Source organism: Pteropus medius, unplaced genomic scaffold (assembly GCF_902729225.1).
Source record: "Pteropus medius unplaced genomic scaffold, Ma_sr-lr_union100, whole genome shotgun sequence".
Classification (NCBI taxonomy): Eukaryota; Metazoa; Chordata; class Mammalia; order Chiroptera; family Pteropodidae; genus Pteropus; species Pteropus medius.
In genome coordinates, this window is record NW_024352783.1 from 10,501,084 (window position 1) to 10,522,828 (window position 21,745).

General features: G+C 36.4%; 1 protein-coding gene across 7 annotated transcripts in view; it reads left to right on the forward strand.

The window, feature by feature from the left end:
• Positions 1-269: 269 nt before the first annotated feature.
• Positions 270-21,745, forward strand: part of DHRS7B (dehydrogenase/reductase 7B) — a 55,385-nt gene continuing 33,909 nt past the window's right edge. For 4 of the 7 annotated variants that reach the window (XM_039847612.1, XM_039847619.1, XM_039847618.1 and 1 more), the window contains exon 1: positions 273-349. In XM_039847612.1, the coding sequence (XP_039703546.1) occupies positions 330-349 (20 nt within the window). In that variant the 5' untranslated portion in view covers positions 273-329. Of the gene's footprint in view, positions 350-398; positions 500-1,909; positions 1,998-21,745 lie in introns of those variants that run through there. The other 3 variants (XM_039847613.1, XM_039847614.1, XM_039847620.1) reach the window with 3 other exon arrangements.

Below are 21,745 nucleotides of genomic sequence, written 5' to 3' on the forward strand. Positions count from 1 at the left end.
GATACTTTTATTTATCTTTGCGCTAATATGCTATTTTAATTACTATGGCCTGCTAATAAGTCGTGATAACCGCAACCACACATTCTCCAACTTTGTTCCCTATTCCCACTACAACAAGTGCACAGAACCCAAAACAAACCATGACTTCTCCAGTTTCCTTCCGGAAGATGGAAGAAAGACGCTTCAGATCTCGGAGCCTTGCGTATCCTACAGGCGCTTTGAGGGCAGCAGATCCGACACGCATGCGCAGGCTAAAGGCTGGGATTGGACGGAGCCGGGCGAAGGGCGTTCACATCATTTCCGAGGCGGGAGGGTGAAGTTGATTGACCATGGTCTCTGCGGCCACCAGGTAGGGGCTAGGGAGGGAGGAATCTCGGTGGCTAGGGGTGTGGGGTTCCGCCCAGAGCTTGAGGCATGTGGGCGTATCCCGAGTCCAGTGCATTCCTGGCGCGGGGAGAGAAGAGGGTGTAGAGGCGGAGCGGAGGCCGCGGACTTTGAGGTGCGCGCAGCGTCCCTGGGCCGGCTTCCGGCTGCCTGTGGCCCTAAAGGGAGACTCGGCCCGGGCGCTTACACTAGAATCTAGTCAGGCGTTTTCTCGCTGTGGGCATCCTGCACCTTCGTTGAGCTCTCAGAGTCTGGATTTGCGCTGCTGGAAACGCGTGTAGTGAGGTGACGGACCCGCCCACGTCTCGAAGAGGGCGAAAAGTGTGCTCCCAGCTCCAACCTGTTCATTCTGTACCAAAGGACGGCAGTCCCAAAGTGTGTGCGGGTGGCATCACCAAGGCTCAAGCACTGGAGGCTGGTTGCTGTTTAGCTCGGTGTTAGGATTAGCAAGAGAGATTGACGTTTTTCAGAAGGCAGGGGAGAGTGCTGACTCTTGAGCACCCACAGAAATGGCTATTTTAAATGCTTTATTCCTTCGATCCTTGCTCTGTCGCTTTCCTGCTGTGCAACTTTGGACAAATGTCTTAAATCTTACCTCCTGTGTCCGCAACTGTAACTTTGGAAACAGTACGCCCACTCATAAAGTTGTTGTGAAATGTAAATGATATTGTACATGGAAAGTAGTCAGCTAGTGTCTGGCACGTAGTAGTTAAATGGTATCTGTAGGGATTTTCGTTTTTGAGAAGTTACTTTTGAAGTAACTTCTAGGCTTCGAATACACATATGTTTAAATTAACATAATACTTGCTTCTCTTAGTGGAATTGCCAGAAAGTGCTTTTCACATCTTCCAAACTTGTATTGGGGGGAAATAAAGAGGAAGTCAGTTTCTAGAAAATTGGCTGATGGAAAAGGGATTCTTAGCTTGATGATACAGAGAATTAGCAAAAATGATCTAATTCTTCAGAGGGGCAGGGAGGTACTAACTTCTTTGAGTACCCACCAGAATGTCTGTTTTAGATATCTCTTATACTCCTCACTACAACTGAGTAAAGTGGGTGGTATCACCATACATTTTCAGCAGAGTTATGGAAGCTGAGATTACCCCCTAGCAAATAAGAGGGGAAAACAGGCTTTTAGAACTAGGTGTCTGTGTAAAACCTACTTATTCTAGTACAGGAAGCTGACTTTGTAGAGGTTCTTGTTAAAGAAGTTATATTTAAAAGGTAATCTTCCATAATATAGCTTAACATACAGAGGTCCCCCTACTTTTCCCTAAGGTAATTATGCTTTTTATTTCTCTTAAAGCTTATAATGGGAGGGAATGACGATGGAAGAAAGGGTAGGGTTGTCACTGGGCCTTGGTCAGGAGTGACTAGTAAGACTGAGTGCTTCTTGCTGGGATTCCCAAAAGCAATGTGGTGGGGTTTACAGATTAATAGTTGATTGATGCTTACGTAGTCCTAACAGGGCTTGCTTTAAAGGAGGCATTATAAAAATGTGTTTTGCTAAATTAATCTTTTTTAGGAAAGAGAGGAACACATGATTTATTGCTTTGCAACATTTGGAACTTCTTTGGGATCATATATTTTATTCCAATACCTTGGTTAATGAAGTAAGTGGTGATTTCTTTTATTGTAGAAAACACAGACTCTGAAAAAAAACATTTGTGTTGTTGTTAGGGTCTTTGTTGTACTCTTTTTTCTGGGTTGTAGATTGATTAGGGATCTGGTAGAAACACTAGAACAATAATTGCCATATGCTTACATTTGGCATGTAGCCAATAAGGAAGTACTGTTTTAATTTCATTTTTATAGCTAAAGACATTGAGGCTTGGAGAAATTTGACAATATGTCCAAAGTTGAAAAGTCTTAGAGGACAGAAAGTTAAAGGGGGTGTATTGGGGCATGTAGAATGTACCAGGAAGTGGGAAGGAGGTTACCCTGGGATGATAGAAAACACTCGACTGAAGGGATTTTTTTTTTCTCATTAAGGCATGGAGTTTCCTACTGGGAGGGAAGGGCAGGTGTCTTAAAGGCAAAAGCCTGTTGTTTATCTGCATATCCTGGGCTAAGGTCAGCACAGGTGAATTGAGATCCTGTAAGTTTTGAAGCCGTCTGGAACCCTGCTACCCTGAAGTAATAGATTCCTGATGTGCTTTGCTTTAAAGAAAACAGGAGTTTGCAAGGCATATAAATACATGATCACTTCACATTCAAAAAGATTCTTGGCTTTATAAACAGATCTGTTTCAGGGTTCTTTAGATGATGTATTCCTATAGTATACTTAAAATATTTGTTTTATTCAGTAACTGTTTGCATAAAAGGAGCTCTGTTTATGTCTTAATCAAGAGCATGAGATGTGCCTTCCTTACCATATACACTCTTCTTTGTATCTATTCTTTAAGAATAATAACAGTTAATATTCATTGAGTGTGATGGTAAGCATTTTATTGGCTTATTCAATACTCACAATAATTTTGTAAAATAGAAACAATCATTTTCATTTATAGAAAAAATGAGCTCAGAGAGGATAAGAAATTTATCTAAAGGCACAGAGCTAGTAAGGGCAAAGCCAATTCCATGTCACTCGAAAAGCTACTTATCTATGTATTTCATTCATTCCTTCATTTAGCAGATATTTATTGAACACCTACTGTGTACTAACAGTGTGCTAGGTGTTGGGGATACATTGATGGCTAAAATATAAACAGCCCCTGGCCTCAAGTTGCTTATAAGTACAGCAAAGAAGATAGACAGTAAATAGAAAATCACAAACTAAATATTAATTACTTTTGTGGTACTGCTATGGACAATAGTAGAGGGTGCTGTGAGAATCATTTGGCACAGGGAGGGAGTGAGTAGAGACAGGAAAGGCTTTCCTGAGGGAAAAATATTTAACTGAGACCTTAAGGACTAAGATGGAGTTAAATTGGGCAAAGAGAAGGGTGAAGAGCTACAAGGGAGATGGAAGGACAAGCACGAAACCTCAGGAATAGGAGGAGCTTGTATCTAGCATTACTGAAAGAAAGACCTGTGTAGCCCAAGGGTGGAGAATGTCACAAAGTCAGATTCAAAATATAGGTAAGGATCTTATCCTCAGGGCAATACTGTTCCCCAGTCTTGGTTTATTTGCTTCTTGGAACATATAATCAACTCCACAAACCATATCAGTTTTCCAGCTCTGTTTAGAGTCCAACCTCTTTCTTCAGACACGTGGTTAGACCTCTAGTTGCCCACAGGACGAGGATAGGGGATTGAGACTTAATCAGAATTGGTAATTTGACTGCAAAGCTAATAGACATGTTGTACCAATATTGTTTTTCATCATATTTGTCTCTGGTGTGCAAAATGATTTAACAAATATTCTGTAGTCTCATTATGGTCCAACTCTCTGTTAACCATCTAGGATACAAACATGTATAAAGACACTCTTTCTTTCTACCATGCATCATTTAGTTAATAATTTATTTGCCTTCCACTTAAGAGACTATAATTGTTTTATCAATATTATTCTTCAAAATAAATTTATTTAGCATCTATTATGTGCTAAGCACTGTTCTAGGAATCTAGTGTCAGCAAATAGGCATGGGCTCTGTCCTTACGGAGCTTAAGCTCCCAGTTGGGGCTGGAGGACACAGAGGGAGGGTGAAAGTCAGGGAGGTGAAGTGGGAGAGGTAGGCGGGAGTCAGACCATGCAGACCTCATAGGTCATGCCAAGGATTTGGGGCTTATCCTAAAAATGGTAGGAAACCACTGAGTTTCAGTTAGGGGAGTAGCACCAGCAGATCTGTGTTTATAAAAATTCACTCTGGCTCCTCAGTGAAGGCAGAAGTTGATAAATTTGAAGGATATTTAGGAGGTAGAATCAATGGGGCTTAGTAATTAATAGGTTCACTCTGGGGTGAGAAGTGAGAGGGAGGTGTCTGGGCTAATTCTTGGTTTTCTGGCTTGTGCATCTGAGATAAGAAGCCCTAGAGGAAGAATGTGAGTTCGGTTTTGAATAAAATGTCTCTGAAGTAATACAATTAGAGGTGTCACAAAGGCAATGATATAGAAGGATCTAACACTCAGACAACAAGCATTGGCTAAGTCTCTATAAAGCTCTTGTCAGGGAGTAATATTTTCCCTGTTATTGAGGGAGCCATCAAGGCAAAAAGGTAACAGTGGAGTGGCCCAGTAGAAAGTGTAGAAAGTTCTCCACACTTATGTGGGGGAAAATATTAATAAAATCTTCTGCCAACCTAGAAAATCGTCTCTACAAATGTAGGAAAAAAAGAAAATAGTTCTATTATTGAATAAACATTAACCCAGACTGGGATGCATCATAGGTAATCTGCTAATGAGATTACAAAAACAAAAAGTAACCTGTTACATACTTAGTTTCAAGATTAATGGTAATATGTCCTCTTGTAAGAAGACTTGACAGCACCATCTGCTATATATGTTTTCATAATGTACCTTAAATTCACCTGGTAATTGGGGTGACCATCTGTGCTAGTTAATTGCCTTTATCTAAAGGAAAAATAGAATATCTCTAATCCACATGAGCAAGTAGTCATGGTGTTAGGCTAACCTCCCAGGGTGACAGGGAGTTGGGGTGCTTTCTTGATATTTAAGTTGAAAAGAGATAGCTCCTAGGCCCTTCAGAAAAAAATTACTGGATTTTACCAATAGCTAGAGCTAGTTTATTTAGCATTTAAAAAGATTTGCTTACATACCAAAGGGACAGAAGAAGGAATTACAAATACTAGGTTTTTCAAAGAAATGCTCTAAGACAGGGAGAAAAAAAAAAATCTCTTTTTCTCTTTGGTAATAGGGAAAATTCAAGTTTTAAAATTTACGTATAGTGCGGTAAAGTGTCGGACTGTAGCATGCCCAGCATAGGGATTATCCTGGAGATGATTTTTAAGTGAGTTCCACATAATCATGTATGACTAGGAAGCCCTCAAGTGGTCAGATCTACCCCATAATTTTTTTGTGCATTGATTTAAAGAAAAATGTTACCAGTAGTTTCAGATCCTGCTGGTTTCCAGCCAAAACTCTCATCTCTGGTAGTTAACCCTTCCAGGACTTGTCTTGTTCTCCTGAATGATTGTCAATGATGTCATTTCTCACACCTTCCCATTTATACACATGAGAACTTTCTTTGCTTGGTAATTTTGTGATTTAATGGAGAAACGAACTCTCCATTAACTTGTTTTGGAATGCCATAAGCATGGGGATGAGAATTGAGATTGAATGGCATGTAAATTTAGCTTGGAAGCTTTTTGTCACCCACCAAGATAAGAAGTTCAACAAATTCCTTTGGGTTCTGAGCTCTCTTTCCCATCTTCTTAAGTTCATGGTCACCTGAGACTTGGACACTAAACTGCTTAGGGGAGGGAGAGGTCTTGTTGATGGCAACTAAATTAGTTGAGCATTGCTTACCAATAGTTTGAGCTTCCTTGCTGTTGTTAGCTCTTATTTAATTAAGTAAGGACATGTTTGTGGTAGGAACTCTTAAGTTTTTAAGGGAAATGTAAATTTTTTCAGGTTTCTGTGAGTAGTACTTAGCTGTCGTTACATTGGAAATTAGTAAACTATTATTTCAAAATTCTCTGTGAGTATGGTATTAAAATCCAGACAGGCTTAAAATATTAGCTACTAAGTCAAGGAAATTGTACTGAGTTCCTGTTAAGCTGTTAGCTTTTTTACATTTAGTTCTTTCTGTTTGGGTGATTAGAACTGAATTTAGGGATCTCTTCATCTCCTAGACAATATTAGAATCCTTCCTGTTTAAGGCTCCAACTAAGGATTATTATTATTTTTTTAACACGACCCCCGATTTGATGCATTTAAGAGTTAAGAATGTGGGCTTTAGAGTCGGAATATGTGGTTCAAATCTCTATTTTGCCATTCGCTAGCTATGTGACTTCAGATACTTTTCTCATTTAGCAAATGGAAATAACTATCATACCTACCTCACGAGATTGCAGTGAAGGTAAAATGAAATCATAGCTATGACGTAGGCAATGTCTTGGCACATTGCAAATGCTAAAAAAGGTAGTAATTGTTATTAATATTTTTCTTTCCACAATAGCTATATATGGTAACAGGCTAAAAATTACTTTTTTTTAGTATGCTTTAGAATTTGTCATAATATCATTTCAATCAATTAATTGTCATATATGTTAGAAAGTAATGAAATAGGCAAAACATTAATTATATTAGAAATAAAAATTTACTTCTGGTTTGAAGAGTTGGCATATATAGTACTTTCTACTGCATTTAGAAGAATGAAGGATTGTCACATGAGATCTCATAGCATTCTGTAATATATATAAAGCACATTTCCTCTTTTCCTATCAGTTGCCAGGCCTTTACAGTGTGTGAGCTTTTTCTCTTATCTTAACCTGGAGATGTACAAATTATGACAGTCAAATAGTGGTTTTACATACCTGTGTGTACACCTCCCAAGGGCTCAATCCAGCAGCTTGCACAAAAGAGTTGTAGGTTTTGCTGGCTGCTGACTCTTTGGAATAGCAGTGGGGGCCCTGAAGTCCCAGTTCCTGAAAACTGGGAGATAGGCATTTGTTCATAATTCATTCAACAGCATTTAATGAGCATCCACTTTGTGCCCATCACAAACATGGAAACATGGAAATGAATCAAGCGGCTCTTCTTAGGCCACCAGAGACAGAGCACATGTAGATGGATCAAGTGCAACAAAGTATTCTAGGAGCTCTAGCAGGAGGCATTTGACAAATCTGGGCTTTCTCCTCTATCTTGTAGTAGAATATTGTACTACGCAGAAACATCTCAATTAATGAAAAGGGGAATAAAAAAGAGGTCACTTCCTTGTTCATTGGTGGATAAGGAGACATAAGGAAATTTAAACTCGTTAATTTGGCCATCCATTAGAGCTAAGTACAGCAAGAAAGAAGATTGATTTATTCATTTTCTTCTTTTTACTCTTTCTGACATTACCTACCCTCTTTCTAGATAGATAACCCAGCAATTGTAGTGGTAATTGCTGTCATTTATCTGGACCATGTACAAGGCTTCTCAGCATATACATATGCTCATCTAATCCTTCCTGCAATTGTGTAAGGCAGATATTAGACATATTTTGCAGATGAGGAACCTGTTTGAAATATTAAGTAACTGTCCAAAGACATTCACCTAGTTAATATGATTATTGGTATTCAAACCAAGGTCTGCCTGGTTCCAAAGACAGTTTGCTATATCAATAAACAGTTGAAATTATCATTCATACCTCTGTTTTATATCTCAATAGAAAAATGGTAGCTGGCAACTTCATCTTAGTCAAAAAGCAAGACACTTAAATTTAAAGAGATATTACATAGTGGGAAAAAAAATCACTGAATTGTAAGAAACAAAATTTGCTTCTGTATGGTTTTAGAAGGAAAGTGTAGTTAGACAATTGTAGCAACTGACACCAGACCAAGGGTAGCGGATAAAGAGAAGAAATGTGAATTCTTAAAACAGGAAGAAAGTTTTGCAGTGATTAGTATCTCCCCTCTCTCCCAAGTAGAAATTAAGAATAATTGATTTTTTCCTCTCCACATTTTAATTTAACTTGGCATGGATAAAATCTTACAAGGCATCTCTTGAAAGTCCCTAAATAATATGTGGTATTTGATAATTAAGACATTCAGATAGGAATATTTGAGAGGCATATTTCTAACTGATTAAGTTTGTGTTATTGTCAGAGTTTTAAATTTCTAGCAGTAGAAACAATTTTATTAAAAAGACTTTGGGACAGGGAAAAAGACTTCTGGTATGGCAGATTGAGGAGGTTGGCAAATCTTAAGAACAACTATAAAATAGGACAAAATTGTCAAAAAACCATACCAGAGGTTTTGAAATTGACCAATGACATAGAACAAATTGAGAAGCATTTATTCATGAAAAAACACTGAACATTAGGGAAGACCATTTGAGACTCTGTAGTGTGCTTCTCTGGGGCTACTCCCATCCTATAACCTCCGCTCATCCGAGTGCAGTAGATCAAGGAAGGGCAGGCTATGAACACAGGCAGTCTCAGTGTTAGAGAGAGCCAACTATTTGGAACAGAGAAAACAAAACAAAACAAAAACCATGCCCAACAGCTTTGTCACTAAGAGTAGCAATTTTGGTGGCAAACGAGTGGTGAAAGCTGGCAGCTTTGCTAGTCTGAGATTGTGGCCCTAGTTGGGCAAGCAATGGACCAGTGGACTAACTAGAAATTTAACAGATATCCTGTAAATGACACAGCCACACACTGCTAAACTCCCACACATCCTTGGATGACTAAGTGCACATACAGAGGAGATTTGAGGGTCTGATGGAACATAAAAGCTGGCGAAGACTGGAAAATTGCCTGAACTCTGTGCTTCCTACGCCACACAGATTCATCTGCAAAAAGTGGAAGCTGTACTTATTTGAGGTGTTTGGGCACAAACTCAGATGCATAATTGGTTGATCTCTAAGAAATGCAGATATGGAGTCTATCTCTAGTAGGAATCCAAGCATAAAAATAAAAATAAGGAAAAGAGGAACTGAGCCAATACATCAGTGGCCACAAACTGTGGGTAAGACAAAATCCATAGATTTACTACTGGCAAGTTATTAAATAACTTTAAGAACCGAGCAACTATACCAGTCTGAAGAAGGGAAAATCAAAACCTGGAGTTGCTGCAATGTAGTATCTAAAATGGCCAGTTTTCAACAACAACAACAAAAATATATAAAACATGAAGAAATAGGAAAGTGTGACTCGTTCTCCGTGGGGGAAAAACAGTCAATAGAAGCTGTCTCTAAGTTGGCCCATATGTTAGACTTACCAGACAAAGATTTCTAAACAGCCGTTATAAGAGTTCGAAGAACTAAAGGAAACCATAGTTAAAGAATTAAAGGAAAGTATGGTGACATTGATTCTATAAATAACATCAATAAAGAGATAGAGCAGCATATAAGAGAGAATCAAGTGGAAACTGGAGCTGAAAGTACAATTACTGAAGTGAAAAATCCTTTAGAGAGACTTAGCAGGTTTGAGGTAGCAGAAGAAAGGATTAGTAAACTTGAAAAAGATCAATAGAAATGAACCAATATGAAGAACAGAGAGAACAAAGGTTGAAGACAACAAAGCCTCAGAAATCTGTGGGACTATATCAAGTGCACTAACATTTGGGAGTCCTAGAAGAGCAGAGAGAGACTGAGGCAGAAAAAATATCTAAATAAATAATGTCCAAAAAGCTCCAAATTTGTTTTAAAAAAAATTGTATTTCTTATTGCTGCTGTAATAACTTACCACAAATATAATAGCTTAAAATCCCACAAATTTATAATCTTACAATTCTGGAGGTCGGAAGTCTTAAAGTCAAGGTATCTGTATTCCTTCTGGAGGCTCTAGAGGCAAATCTGTTACCTTGCCTTTTCCAGCTTCTACAGGCCAACAACATTAATTGGCTCAGGGCCCCTTCCTCACGTTACTCTAACCTCTACTCTGGCTGTCACATCTCCTACTCTGACTCAACCCTCTTGCCTCCCTCTTGATTATATTGGGCCTACCAAGATAATGCAGGATAAGCTCCTCATCTCAATACCATTAATAATATCTGCAAAGTCCTTTTTAACATATAAGTAAGGTAATATACTTGTCAGTTCTGGGGATTTGGATGTGGACATCTTTGGGGAATATTATTCAGGCTACCACAAACATTAATATACATTTCCAAGAAATTCAATGAATCCATGTAGGATAAGCACTAAAATTCACCTTTAGATACATCGTAGTAAGACTGTTGAAGGCCAAAGATAAAACTTAAAAGCAATAATAGAAAAATTACTCATTACATACAGGGCAACAGCCACATGATTAATGGCTAACTTCTTATAAAGAATGGTGTTAGGACTTCTAGTTTTCTCTTTGGCATGTAAGGAGCTTAGAAGTTGCCCTTTCGTCCTAACAACAAGTAAAAAGATGGACAAACTGAAAAATCAGCCAACTCTTAGATCCGTGGGTCATGAGGTCACAGGTTAAACTGCCACTCTCAAAATTGGAAAGACAGGTGGATGTAGAGAATCACAACTTACTAGAGCAGAAGCCTCCATGAGAACCAGTATTGAGAACCAGTAGGAAAACCTAAACTGTAATTGACAAATTACTGGAAGCTCAGTGTGCACAAGTCTGAGAGTTAAAAACTTCAGAGGGACTCAATCAAAAGGGGGCCCTATACTTTTGTGAGTTTTATCTCCAGGAGCTCTATGAGGCCATCATAGTGAATATTGGAGAAAAATCCCCTTGTGTTTCTGGTGGGGGGAGGGGAAAAATATTGATATTGAAATAAGTCAGAACATCCTGTTCTTAACAAGGCCTCCCTTCAGGAGCAACTATTTTACCAGAGCCTAACCTACCTAGGGACAGGGAAATACCCAACTCCACCTCCCTCTAGCTATCCTATCTCACCTAAGGAGAAGGGAAAAAAAACTATGCAGCACTGGTGAAGTTCATAGTCCAGGGGCATATAGGCTCACCAAAAGATGAAGACATAATCTAATCATAGAGCTATAGAATGCTTCTCCTGCCCCTACATAACTAAAAAACTGTTTACGTCAGCTTTTTTTAACTAGTATATCATGTCTGCCTTTTAACAAAACATAAGGCATGCTGGAAGAATGAATGAATGAATGAATGAATGAATGAATGAATGAAAGAAAGTAAGTTTGAAAAGACTGACCAAGCATCAGGACCAAAATCAGATGTGGCAAGAAAGTTGGAATTATCAGACCAGGAGCTTTTAAAAACTATGATTAATATGCTAGGGACTTTAATGGAAAAAGTAGGCAGCTTTCAAGAACACATGGATAATATAAGCAGAGATGGAAAATCTAGGAAGGAATAAATGGAAATGATAGAGATTTTTTAAAAAGCACTGTAAGAGAAAATAAAAATACTTTTGATGGATTTTAGTAGCCTGGGCATGGCTGAGGAAAGAATCTCTGAATTTGAGCATGTGACAATAGAAACTGCCAAAACTGAAAAGGAAAAAGATGGAAAAGAATATCCAAGAACTGTGGAACAACTACAGTGTATATAATGTATGTGTAATGGGAATACTAGAAGGAAAAGACACAGAAGCAATATTTGACGCAATAATGGTTGAGAATTTTCCCAGAGTAATCTGAGACACCAAATCACATCTTGGAAGATCAGAGAACACCAAGGAAGATAATGCCAAAAAACAAAACAAAATGAAACAACCCTTCCCCCCGCCACCCCCCAAAAAAAGCCACCTAGGAATACCATAGTCAAACTTCAGAAAATCAGAGATAAAAAAATCACCATACCTATAAATAAGGAATACATCTCACTTCTCAGAAATCACACAAGCAAAAACAGAGTGAAATATTTAGTGTTGAAAAAAAAAAAAAGAAAAAAAAAAGCCTACCAACCTGGAATTTTGTACCCTGCAAAATTATCCTTCAAAATTGAAGGAACAATGAAGACTTCTCAGACAAAGATTGAGGGAATTTTTTGTCAGTAGACCTGCTTTGCAAAAAGTGTTAAAAGAAGTTCTTCAGAGAGAAAATGATTCAGGTCAGAAACTCAGATCTACATCAAGAAAGGAAGCACATTGGTGAAGGAATAAGTGAAAGTAAAATAACATTTTTTTATTAATTGATCTAACATAACAGTTCAAAATAATATAAACAATGTATTCAAGTAAAAACTTGTGTATGTATATCTATGTGTATATATATGTATATGTACGTTTATATAAGTGAAATGAATGAAAGCAATATAGAAGAGAGGAATTAGGAATATTTTGTTACTTGTATTACCTGTGAAGTGATATAGTGTTATTTGAAAGTGGGCTTGGATCGCATTCTCTATGGTAACCACTAAAATGTATAATGGATAGTTTAAGAAAAGAATGAAATCATAAAAATGCTCATGCTCAGTTAAAACCATAAAAGGTAGAAAAACTGGAGCAGACAAAAAATAGGAAAAAGAACAAGGACAACAAACAAAACAGAAACAAATGTAGTAGATGTTAATTCAGCTATATCAATAATCACTTAAACATCAATGGTCTAAATACACCAATTAAAATACAGATTGTCAGAGTGGATCACAAAATGACGCAATTTCTGTGTGTGGCTGCCTATAATAATTTACACTATCAAAAGTTGCAGTTAACTTTCCTTGGGGGAAAAGACTTTTGCAAAGTCACGGAGGCTGTCTTTGCTTTTCCTTTGAGTTTGCTAGAGCTTGGGAACAAATAATTCCCAGAGTTTTAAGACTATGTATGAACTATAACAAGTGATTGGGTAAGCTCAACCCACAACTTGCTGTGGTTGCAGAGGCTCAAAATGACTATTGTAATTTTTTAAACAATTAAGTATTTTTGACAAATAAGACCCAACTATATATTGTCTATGACAAATCCCCTTTAAATGTAAAGACATACAAATTAAAGAGATGGAAAAAGATATATCATGTTAATACTAATCAAGGGAAAGCAGGAGTAGCTATATTAATTTCAGACAGCAGACTTCAAAGTAGGGAAAGTCATCAGGAATAAAGAGGAGCATTATATAATGATAAAGGGGTCAATAAACCAAGAAGACAACATTTCTTAATCTTATGCACTTAACAGTTTCAGGATACATGAGGCAAAAAGTGATAGAACTACAAAGATAAATAGGTGAATCCAGTATTATAATTGGAGACTTTCAGCACCTCTCTACAGAAATGAACAGATCTAGTAGGCAGAAAATCCGTAAGGACAAAGAGGAAAACATGATTTTAAGGAGGGGCCGTGGGTGACATAGTCTGACAGGAAAATCACAGCTGAGTGGCCTTAGGGGGAAGGAGGGGAGAATAGTAGTGAAGAACAAACACTGAACCTTCGAGCCAGTGTATGAGGATTGTGGGAAAGAAAAGAGCCACCGCCATAGAGGTCTGCAGCAAAATCCATGTCCTCAAGAGGAGCCAGATACTGTTGAAGCAGGAAAGGGAAGGAGCCATTCAGAGTAGTTTGAAGATGCAAGGGATTTTGTTGATGACAGACCAAGAGGAACAGAAGGTTTCAGAATATAGGGAGGGTTGGGAGATAGGGTCAGCAAAAGGAGTGCACAGAGTGGTTTGGGAGCCAGGGGAAGCCTCAGGAGATCTGGATTTCCTGTGGTGACTGACAGGGATAAAGGGTTTCCAGGGAGATGGGGATGGTAGATTGTGCATTGGGGTAGGGTGGGAATGGAAGACCTCACTGGGAGCTTCCACTGGACACCTATTGATGGAGGCTGCAGAAGGGTGCTTACTTCTGACTCTGGTTGGAGCTTGGCAAATAGCCTTGTCACCCACAGGGGGTTTCATTCTTTGATGGTAGGTGACTATAGAGATCTTTAGGGACTTCAAATTTGAGTACTCATTAAAATCATCAGGTCTCTCACTTTTTGTAAAATTATCAATTTCAAAGGCTTGCACCTGAGGCCTTTGAGCTAAGTTTTAACAGGTGCTTCTAATGCAGGTAGTGATTGGACTACAAAGAGTAACGTGGCTCTGAGCCAGCATGTTCACACCCGGAAAAGTCTGGTGACTTACCCTACAGTCACCTGGTCTCAGGTCCCTTGAAGGGTCCAGATCAAGACCCACTATTCCATGTAGATGCCACTATAACTTGACATTGGTCAGTTTATTTCTCTTGGTGTTTTAGTTAGAGTATTTACTAGCTAATTTCATTTTATAAGGTCGATATTTCTAGTGTAGCTAATTATTCACTATTCAACCTAATTTTGACAAAGTTGAGCATGAAGGAGAAATATAAATGTTTAAAGATGCGCTAAAGAATAGTACAGCGAATTCTTATATATCCATTACCTAATGTCAGCAACCATCAGCATTTTGCCATACTGGAAGAAAAAAAACTTAAATCTTTCATTTCTTGACTTATAAATGTGATTTTAAAATTTGTTTGCTTTCACCTCATTTTGTGGCTAAGATTATTAATGCTTATATGGCAAGGCAAAAAAAAAAAAAAAGCTTTGTTATGTAACACTGTATGTTGACTTTCTAGTTTAAATGCAATTGGAAAAATAGCCCGTATGCTACTATACTCTGGCAGTAAATATGGTGAATGTATAAAAAGCATTTTCAATTTAAGGTATTTTTTTTCTTTTAATATAGACGACTCTGAAATTTGGCAAATCTGTTTTTTTTGTTTTTGTTGTTGTTTGTTTTTTAATTGAAAAGACTCTGAGAGAGAAATAGGGAGAAAATTACATATGGGAAAAAATGGGAAATCTGCTAACATTGAGTAAAATAAATAGATAGGTCAACTTCTTAGCATGGGCCTGTCCTGACAAGATATAGCTGTGTCCTCAGGGAGCTATTTGCTAGGACGCTGAGATAATAAAGTGATAGGGCACTTGCTAGGCTATTTTTAAGTGAAAGCTTAGAAGTTAGCAGTGGGATAATCCTCTCATGTTATTATGCTTTCTTTCTCCTTTAGCCCTTCCAGTATGTGAAATTCCATCCTTCATGTTTTCTGGCATTAAAGTCAGTGCACTACAAGTTTTAAGAAGGAGCATTATAAAAACTGTTTCAGAGTCAAGGCCATTTCCTAGTTAAATTTCACAGTAACGTTTTTCAGGTCTAAAAATATTTAGGAATTCAGGGTGATCCATCATCCCAAATAAATTACAGTAAGGCAGATTGCCTAAGAGAGCCAGTGTGGATAGAGACAGGTGACTTATCCAAATTCATGTAGAAACCAAACAATAATTTGTTATCATTCAAAATTATCTGATTTCAGCCATGAGCCTACTAGAAATTAGAACTTTAATATTTAATCCTTTGTGAAATGACATGTTTAATTTTTTTCTTTTTTCATTGTGATAAAATATATATAACTTAAAATTTATTATCTTAACCATTTTTAAGCATACAGTTTAGTGGTATTAAATACATTCACAGTGTTGCCACTATCACCACTGTCTGTCTCCAGAACTCATCACCTTTCAGAATATAAATTCTATATTCATTATGAAATAACTCCTCATTCCCCCTTACTCCTGTCCCAGCCCCTGGTAATCCCATTCAGCTCTCTGTTGCTATGGATTTGACTACATACTTCCTATAAGTGATTTCCTACAATATTTATTCTTTTGTGACTGGCATATTTCCCTTAGTGTGTCTTCAGGGTTCATCCATGTTGTAACATATTGCAAAATTTCCTTCCTTTTTAAGGCGAAATAATATTCCATTATATGTATATATCATATTTTGCTTATCCATTCATTGGCGATGGACACTTGGGTTGCTACCAAATTTTAACTATTGTGAATAATGCTTCTATGAACATGGGTGTACAGATGTCTCTTCGAGACCCCACTTTCAATTATTTTCAGTGTATACTGGCAGTGGAATTACTGGATCATATGGTAATTCTATTTTAAATTTTTAGATGAACCTCTGTACTGTTTTCCACATTTGTTGTATCATTTTACATTTCTACTGACAGTACACAAAGGTTCTAAGTTCTCCACATCCTTTCTAATACTTGGCATTTTCTCTTCTTTCTTTCTTTCTTTCTTTCTTTCTTTCTTTCTTTCTTTCTTTCTTTCTTTCTTTCTTTCTTTCTTTCTTCTTCTTTTTTTTTGATATTCTAAAGATATGAGGCAATATCTCATTTTTATTTGTATCTCAATGATGACTAAGTGATGTTGATCATCTTTTCATGTACTTACTGGCCATTTGCCCATTTTGGAACCATGTTGCTTTTTTGTTGTTGAGTTTTAGGAGTTCTCTGTATACTCTGGTTATTAATCTCTTATCAGATATGTGATTTGCAAATATTTTCTCCCATTATGTGGTTTGCCTTTTTACTCTATGGATTGTGTCTTTTAATGCACTAAAATTCTAAAATTTTCATGATATCCAGCTTGTCTATTTTTTCTTTTGTTGCTTGTGCATCTGGAATTGTAACCAAGAAATATTGGCCAAATCCAATATGAGTGTTTGCCTTATGTTTTATTCTGAGAGGTTTTTTTAAAATATAGTTTTAGATCTCAAATTTAGGTCTTTGATTCATTTTGAGTTAATTTTTGTATATGGTGTGAGGTAAGGGTCCACTCTCATTCTTTTGCAAGTGGATATCCAGTTTTTCCAGCACTATTTGTTGAAAAAAAACTGTCCTTTCCCCATTAAATGGTCTTGGCGCCCTTGTCAAAAATTATATGACTATATATGTGAGGGTTTATTTCTGGGCTCTCTATTACATTGGTCTCTATGTCTGTCTTTAATGCAGTATCACATATCACACTATTTTGCTTACTGTAGGTAGTTTTGAAATAAGGAAGTGTGAGTCTTCCAGCTTTTTTTCTTTTTCATGATTGTTTTTGGCTATTCTGGGATGTTTGAGAGTCCATTTGAACTTTAGGATGGGTTTTTCTATTTTTGCAAAAATTGTCATTGTGATTTTGATAAGGATTGCATTGAATCTGTAGATTGCTTTGGATAGTATTGACATCTTAACAATATTAAATGTTGTAATCCATGAACGCAGTATGTGTTTCTATTTATTTCTATCTTCTTTAATTTCTCTCAACGGTATTTTGTAGCTTTCACTTCCTTGGTTAAATTTATTCCTGAGTTTTTAATTCTTTTGGCTGTGATTATACATGGAATTGCTTTTGTAGTTTCCTGTTCAGATTGTTTATTGTTTGTGTACAGAAATGCAACTGAGTGTTGCATGTTGACTTTGTATCTTGCTACTTCGCTGAATTGATATAATTCTAACACTTTTTTGTGGAGTCATTAGAGTTTCCTACATAAAATATCATGTCATCTCCAAAGAGATAATATTACATCTTTTCTTTTTTGTCCAATTCAGATGCCTTTTACTTCTTTTTCTTGCCTAATTACTCTGGCTAGAACTTTCAGTACTATGCTGAGTAGAAGTGGTGAAAATAGGCATCCTTACTTTGTTCTTGATCTTAGAGAAAAAGCTTTCAGTCTTTTACCATTGAGTTTGATGTTTGCTGTGAGTTTTTCATATGTGACTTTTATTATGTTGAGGTAGTTTTTCCTATTCCTATTTTATTGAGTGTTTTTATTATGAAAGAGTGTTATGAAACTTTGAAATTATGAAATTTTGTCAATTGTTTTTGCTGCATCAATTGAGAAGATCATGTAGTTTTTTCCTTCATTTAGTTGATGTAGCATTGATTTACATTAATTGATTTTCATATGTTGAACCATCCTTGCATTGAAAAAACAAATCTCACTTGGTAATGTTTTATAATCCTTTTTAACATGTTGCTGAATTGTATTTGCTGGTGTTTTGAGGATTTTTGCATCAGCGTTCATAGGGGATATTGGTCTGTAATTTTTTTATAGTGTCTTTGAGTTTCGTATCAGAGTTATGCTGGCCTTAGAGAATAAGTTAGGAAGTATTCTCTCCTATTCAGTTTTTGGGAAACAGTTAAAAGGATCGGTATTAGTACTTTAAATATTTTGTAGAATCGGCCAGTGAGGCCATCAGGTCCAGGACTTTTCTTTATTGGGGAGATTTTTTTGATTACTGATTCAATCTCATTAGTAGTTATCGATCTAGCTAGGTTTTCCTTTTCCTATTTTAGTCTTGGTAGGTTTGTGTTTCTAGGAATATGTTTAACCTAAGTTATTCAATTTGTTGGTATACAATGTTCATAGTACTCTCTTATAATCTTTTTTATTATAGAATCGGTAGTAATGTCCTCACTTTCTTTTCTGATCTTAGTAATTTGAGTCTTCTTTTTTTTTCTTAGTCCACCTACCTAAAGGTTTGTCAATTTTGCTGATCTTTTTGAAGAACCAACTTTCGGTTTCATTGACTTTTCTCTATTTTTATTCTCTATCTCATTTATCTTGGCTCTAGTCTTTATTATTTCCTTCTAGCTTTGGCTTTACTTTGTTCTTTTTCTAGTTCCTAGAGATATAAAGTTAGGTTGTTGATTTGCGGTCTTATTTATTTTATAATGTAAGTATTTATAGCTATACAGTTCCCCTTTAGCACTACTTTTGCAGCATCTCATAAATTTTGGTATGTTGTAGTTTAGTTTTTATTCATTTCTAAGAATTTTCTTATATTCTTTGTGATTTATTCTTTGATCCATTGATTGTTTAAGATTGTGCTTAATTTACACAAATTGTAAATTTTCCAGTTTTACCTTTGTTATTGATTTCAAACTTGATTCTTTTGTGGTCAGAGATGCTTTGTATCATATCTATCTTTGAAATATTGAAACTAATTTGAGCCTTAATTTGTGACCTAACCTATGGTCTATCCTGGAAAATATCTCATATGCACTTGAGAAGAATGTGTATGCTATTCTTGGGTAGAGTGTTCTACCCAAGATCTATTAGATCTGTTAGATCTAGTTGTTTTATTGTATTGTGTAAATCCTCTATTCCTTATCTTCTACATGGTTGTTCTTCCTATTATTGTGAGTGGGATGTTGAAGTTTCCAACTATTATTGTAGAATTGTATTTAATCTTCAATTTCGTTTAATCCTGCAGGACTCCCATGAACATTTGTTTCAAGGCAGGTCTAGTGATAGCAAACTCAGCTTATATCTGGGAATGTCTTCTCTCTCACTTTTTTTTGAGGTATAACTGACATATTAATTTCGCGTATACAACATAATGATTTGATATTTGTATACATTGCAAAAATGATCACAATAAGTCTAGTTAACATCTGTTATCATACATAGTTATAAAATATTTTTTCTTGGAATAAGAACTTTTAAGATTTATTCTCCTAGCAACTTTTAAATATGCAATACAGTATTATTTACTATAGTCACCATGCTGTGCATTACATCCCCATGACTTATTTTATAACTGGAAGTTTGTACCTTTGGCTGCTTTGACCCATTTTGCCCACCACTCACCTCCTGCATCTGGTAATCTCCAATCTCTTCTTTAATCTATGGGCTTGCTTTTTTGCTTTAGACTCCACATGTAAGTGAGGTCATATAGTATTTGTCTTTCTCTGACTTATTTCACTTACCATAAAGCCCTTGAAGTCAGTCCATGCTGTCACAAATGGCAAATTTCATCCTTTTTTATTGCTGAATAATAATAGATTGTTTATACATATACCACATTTCTCTTATTCATCCATTAGTGGATGAATTGTTTTCATACTTTGGTATTGTAAATAATTCTGCAGTGAGCATGGGGGTGCATATATCTTTTTGAGTTAGTGTTTTTGTTTTCTTTGAATAACTACCCAGAAGTGGAATTACTGGATCATATGGTTGTTCTATTTTTAAGTTTTTGAGGAAACTCCATATCATTTCCCATAGTGGCTGCACCAATTTATATTCCCACCAACAGTGCACAAGGGTTCCGTTTTCCCAACATTTTCTCTAGCACTTTTTATTTCTTGTCTTTTTGATAATAGCAGTTTTAACAGGTAACAGCTATTCTAACAGCCATTTAACAGATGTGATATCTCATTGTTGTTTTAATTTGCATGCCCTAATGACGAGGGATGTTGAGCATCTTTTCATGTGCCTGTTGGCTATCTCTGTGTCTTCTTTGGGAAAAAATCTGTTTTGTTTCCTTGCCCATTTTTAAATCTGATTGTTTGGGGTTATTACTAATGAGTTGTGTAAGTTCCTTATATTTTTTGGATACTAACCCCCTTATCAGATATGTGATTTGCAAATATTTTTGCCCATTTAGTAGGTTGCCTTTCATTTTGTTGATGGTTTCCTGCTGTGCAGAAGCTTTTAGTTTGAGTAGTCCCACTTGTTTATTTTTGCTTTTGTTGCTTTGCTTTTGGTGTCAGATACAAAAAAAATCATCATCTTGACATATATTAGGGAGCTTACTGCCTAGGTTTTTTCCTAGGAGTTTTATGGTTTCAGGTCTTACGTTCATATCTTTAATCGATTTTTGGTTAACTTTTGTGTGTTGTGTAAGATAGTGATCCAGTTTTATTCTTTTGAAGTTTTCCTAACACTATTTATTGAAGAGACTATTCTTTCCCGATGATATATGCTTGACTCCTTTGTTGTAAATATATTGACTGTACATGCCTGGACTTATTTCTGGCCTCTCTGTTCTGTTCTGTTTATATGTCTGTTTCATGCCAATGCCATACTGTTTTGTTAACTATAGTTTTGTGATATAGCTTGAAATCAGGGAGCGTGTTCTTCTCTCCCAAGATTGCCTTGGCTATTCAGGGTCTATTTTGGTACCAAACAAATTTTAGGATTGTTTCTTTTATTTCTGTAAAAAATGCCGTTGACATTTTGATAGAGTTGACATTGAATCTGTAGATTGCTTTGAGTAGTAGGAACATTTTATCAATATAATTTTTCAAGCTCATGAGCACAGTGTATCTTTCTATTTATTTGTGTCTTCATTTTCTTTCATTAATAGCTTATAGTTTTCAGTGTACAGATCTTTCATCCACTTGGTTAAATTTATTTTTAGGTATTTTATTCTTTTTGATGCAATTGTAAATGAGATTGGTTTCTTTTTCTCTTTCTGATAGTTTATTATTGTATAGGAATGCAATTGATTTGTTTATTTTGTATCCTGCAATTTTACTGAATTCACTTATTAGTTCTAACAGTTTTTTGATAGGATGCTTAGATGTTTTCTATATATATAATATGTCATCTGCAAATATTGACAGTTTTACTTCTTCCTTACTAATTTGGATGTCTTTTGTTTCTTTTTTTTGCCTAATTTCTTGCTCTTGCTGGGACTTTGTTGAATAAAAGTGGCAAGAGTGGGCATCTTTGTCTTGTTCCTGATCTTAGAGGAAAAGGTTTCAGCTTTTCACTATTGAGTATGATGTTAGCTGTGGGTTTGTCATAAATTATTATGTTGAGGTACGCTTCCTCTATTTCCACTATTTTTTATCTGTTATAGGATTTTACTTTGTCGTTATCATTAAACTTGCATATAAACTTGTAAAAGTGTCCCTTCTTGGCAGCCACAGAAATCAAGGTACCCGACAGACAAAGGTATAAGCTCCTTTGTGGGAGATATTGGTGAGCTAGAGTGAGGCAGAGGGAGAGCACAAAGACTGTATCTACCAGATTCTGTTCTCTGAGAGGACTTCCATAGGCCACTAGTTTGTGACAAACCAGAAGCCTGCCCTATACAACAAAGCTCCTGGATCAACAAATAGGCCTTTTTCCTAGAAAGACTGGGGGTGTTTTTCAGTCTTCTGTCTGTACAGTGCTCTGGAGGTGGTTGCCTACCAAGAACTGTCTCTCCAAATGTTACTGTTGCATGGGACCCAGGAACACAAGCTACCGTAGCCTCCAGAGCCAGGCAATCAAGTAGTGTCTCTTGGGTAGCAA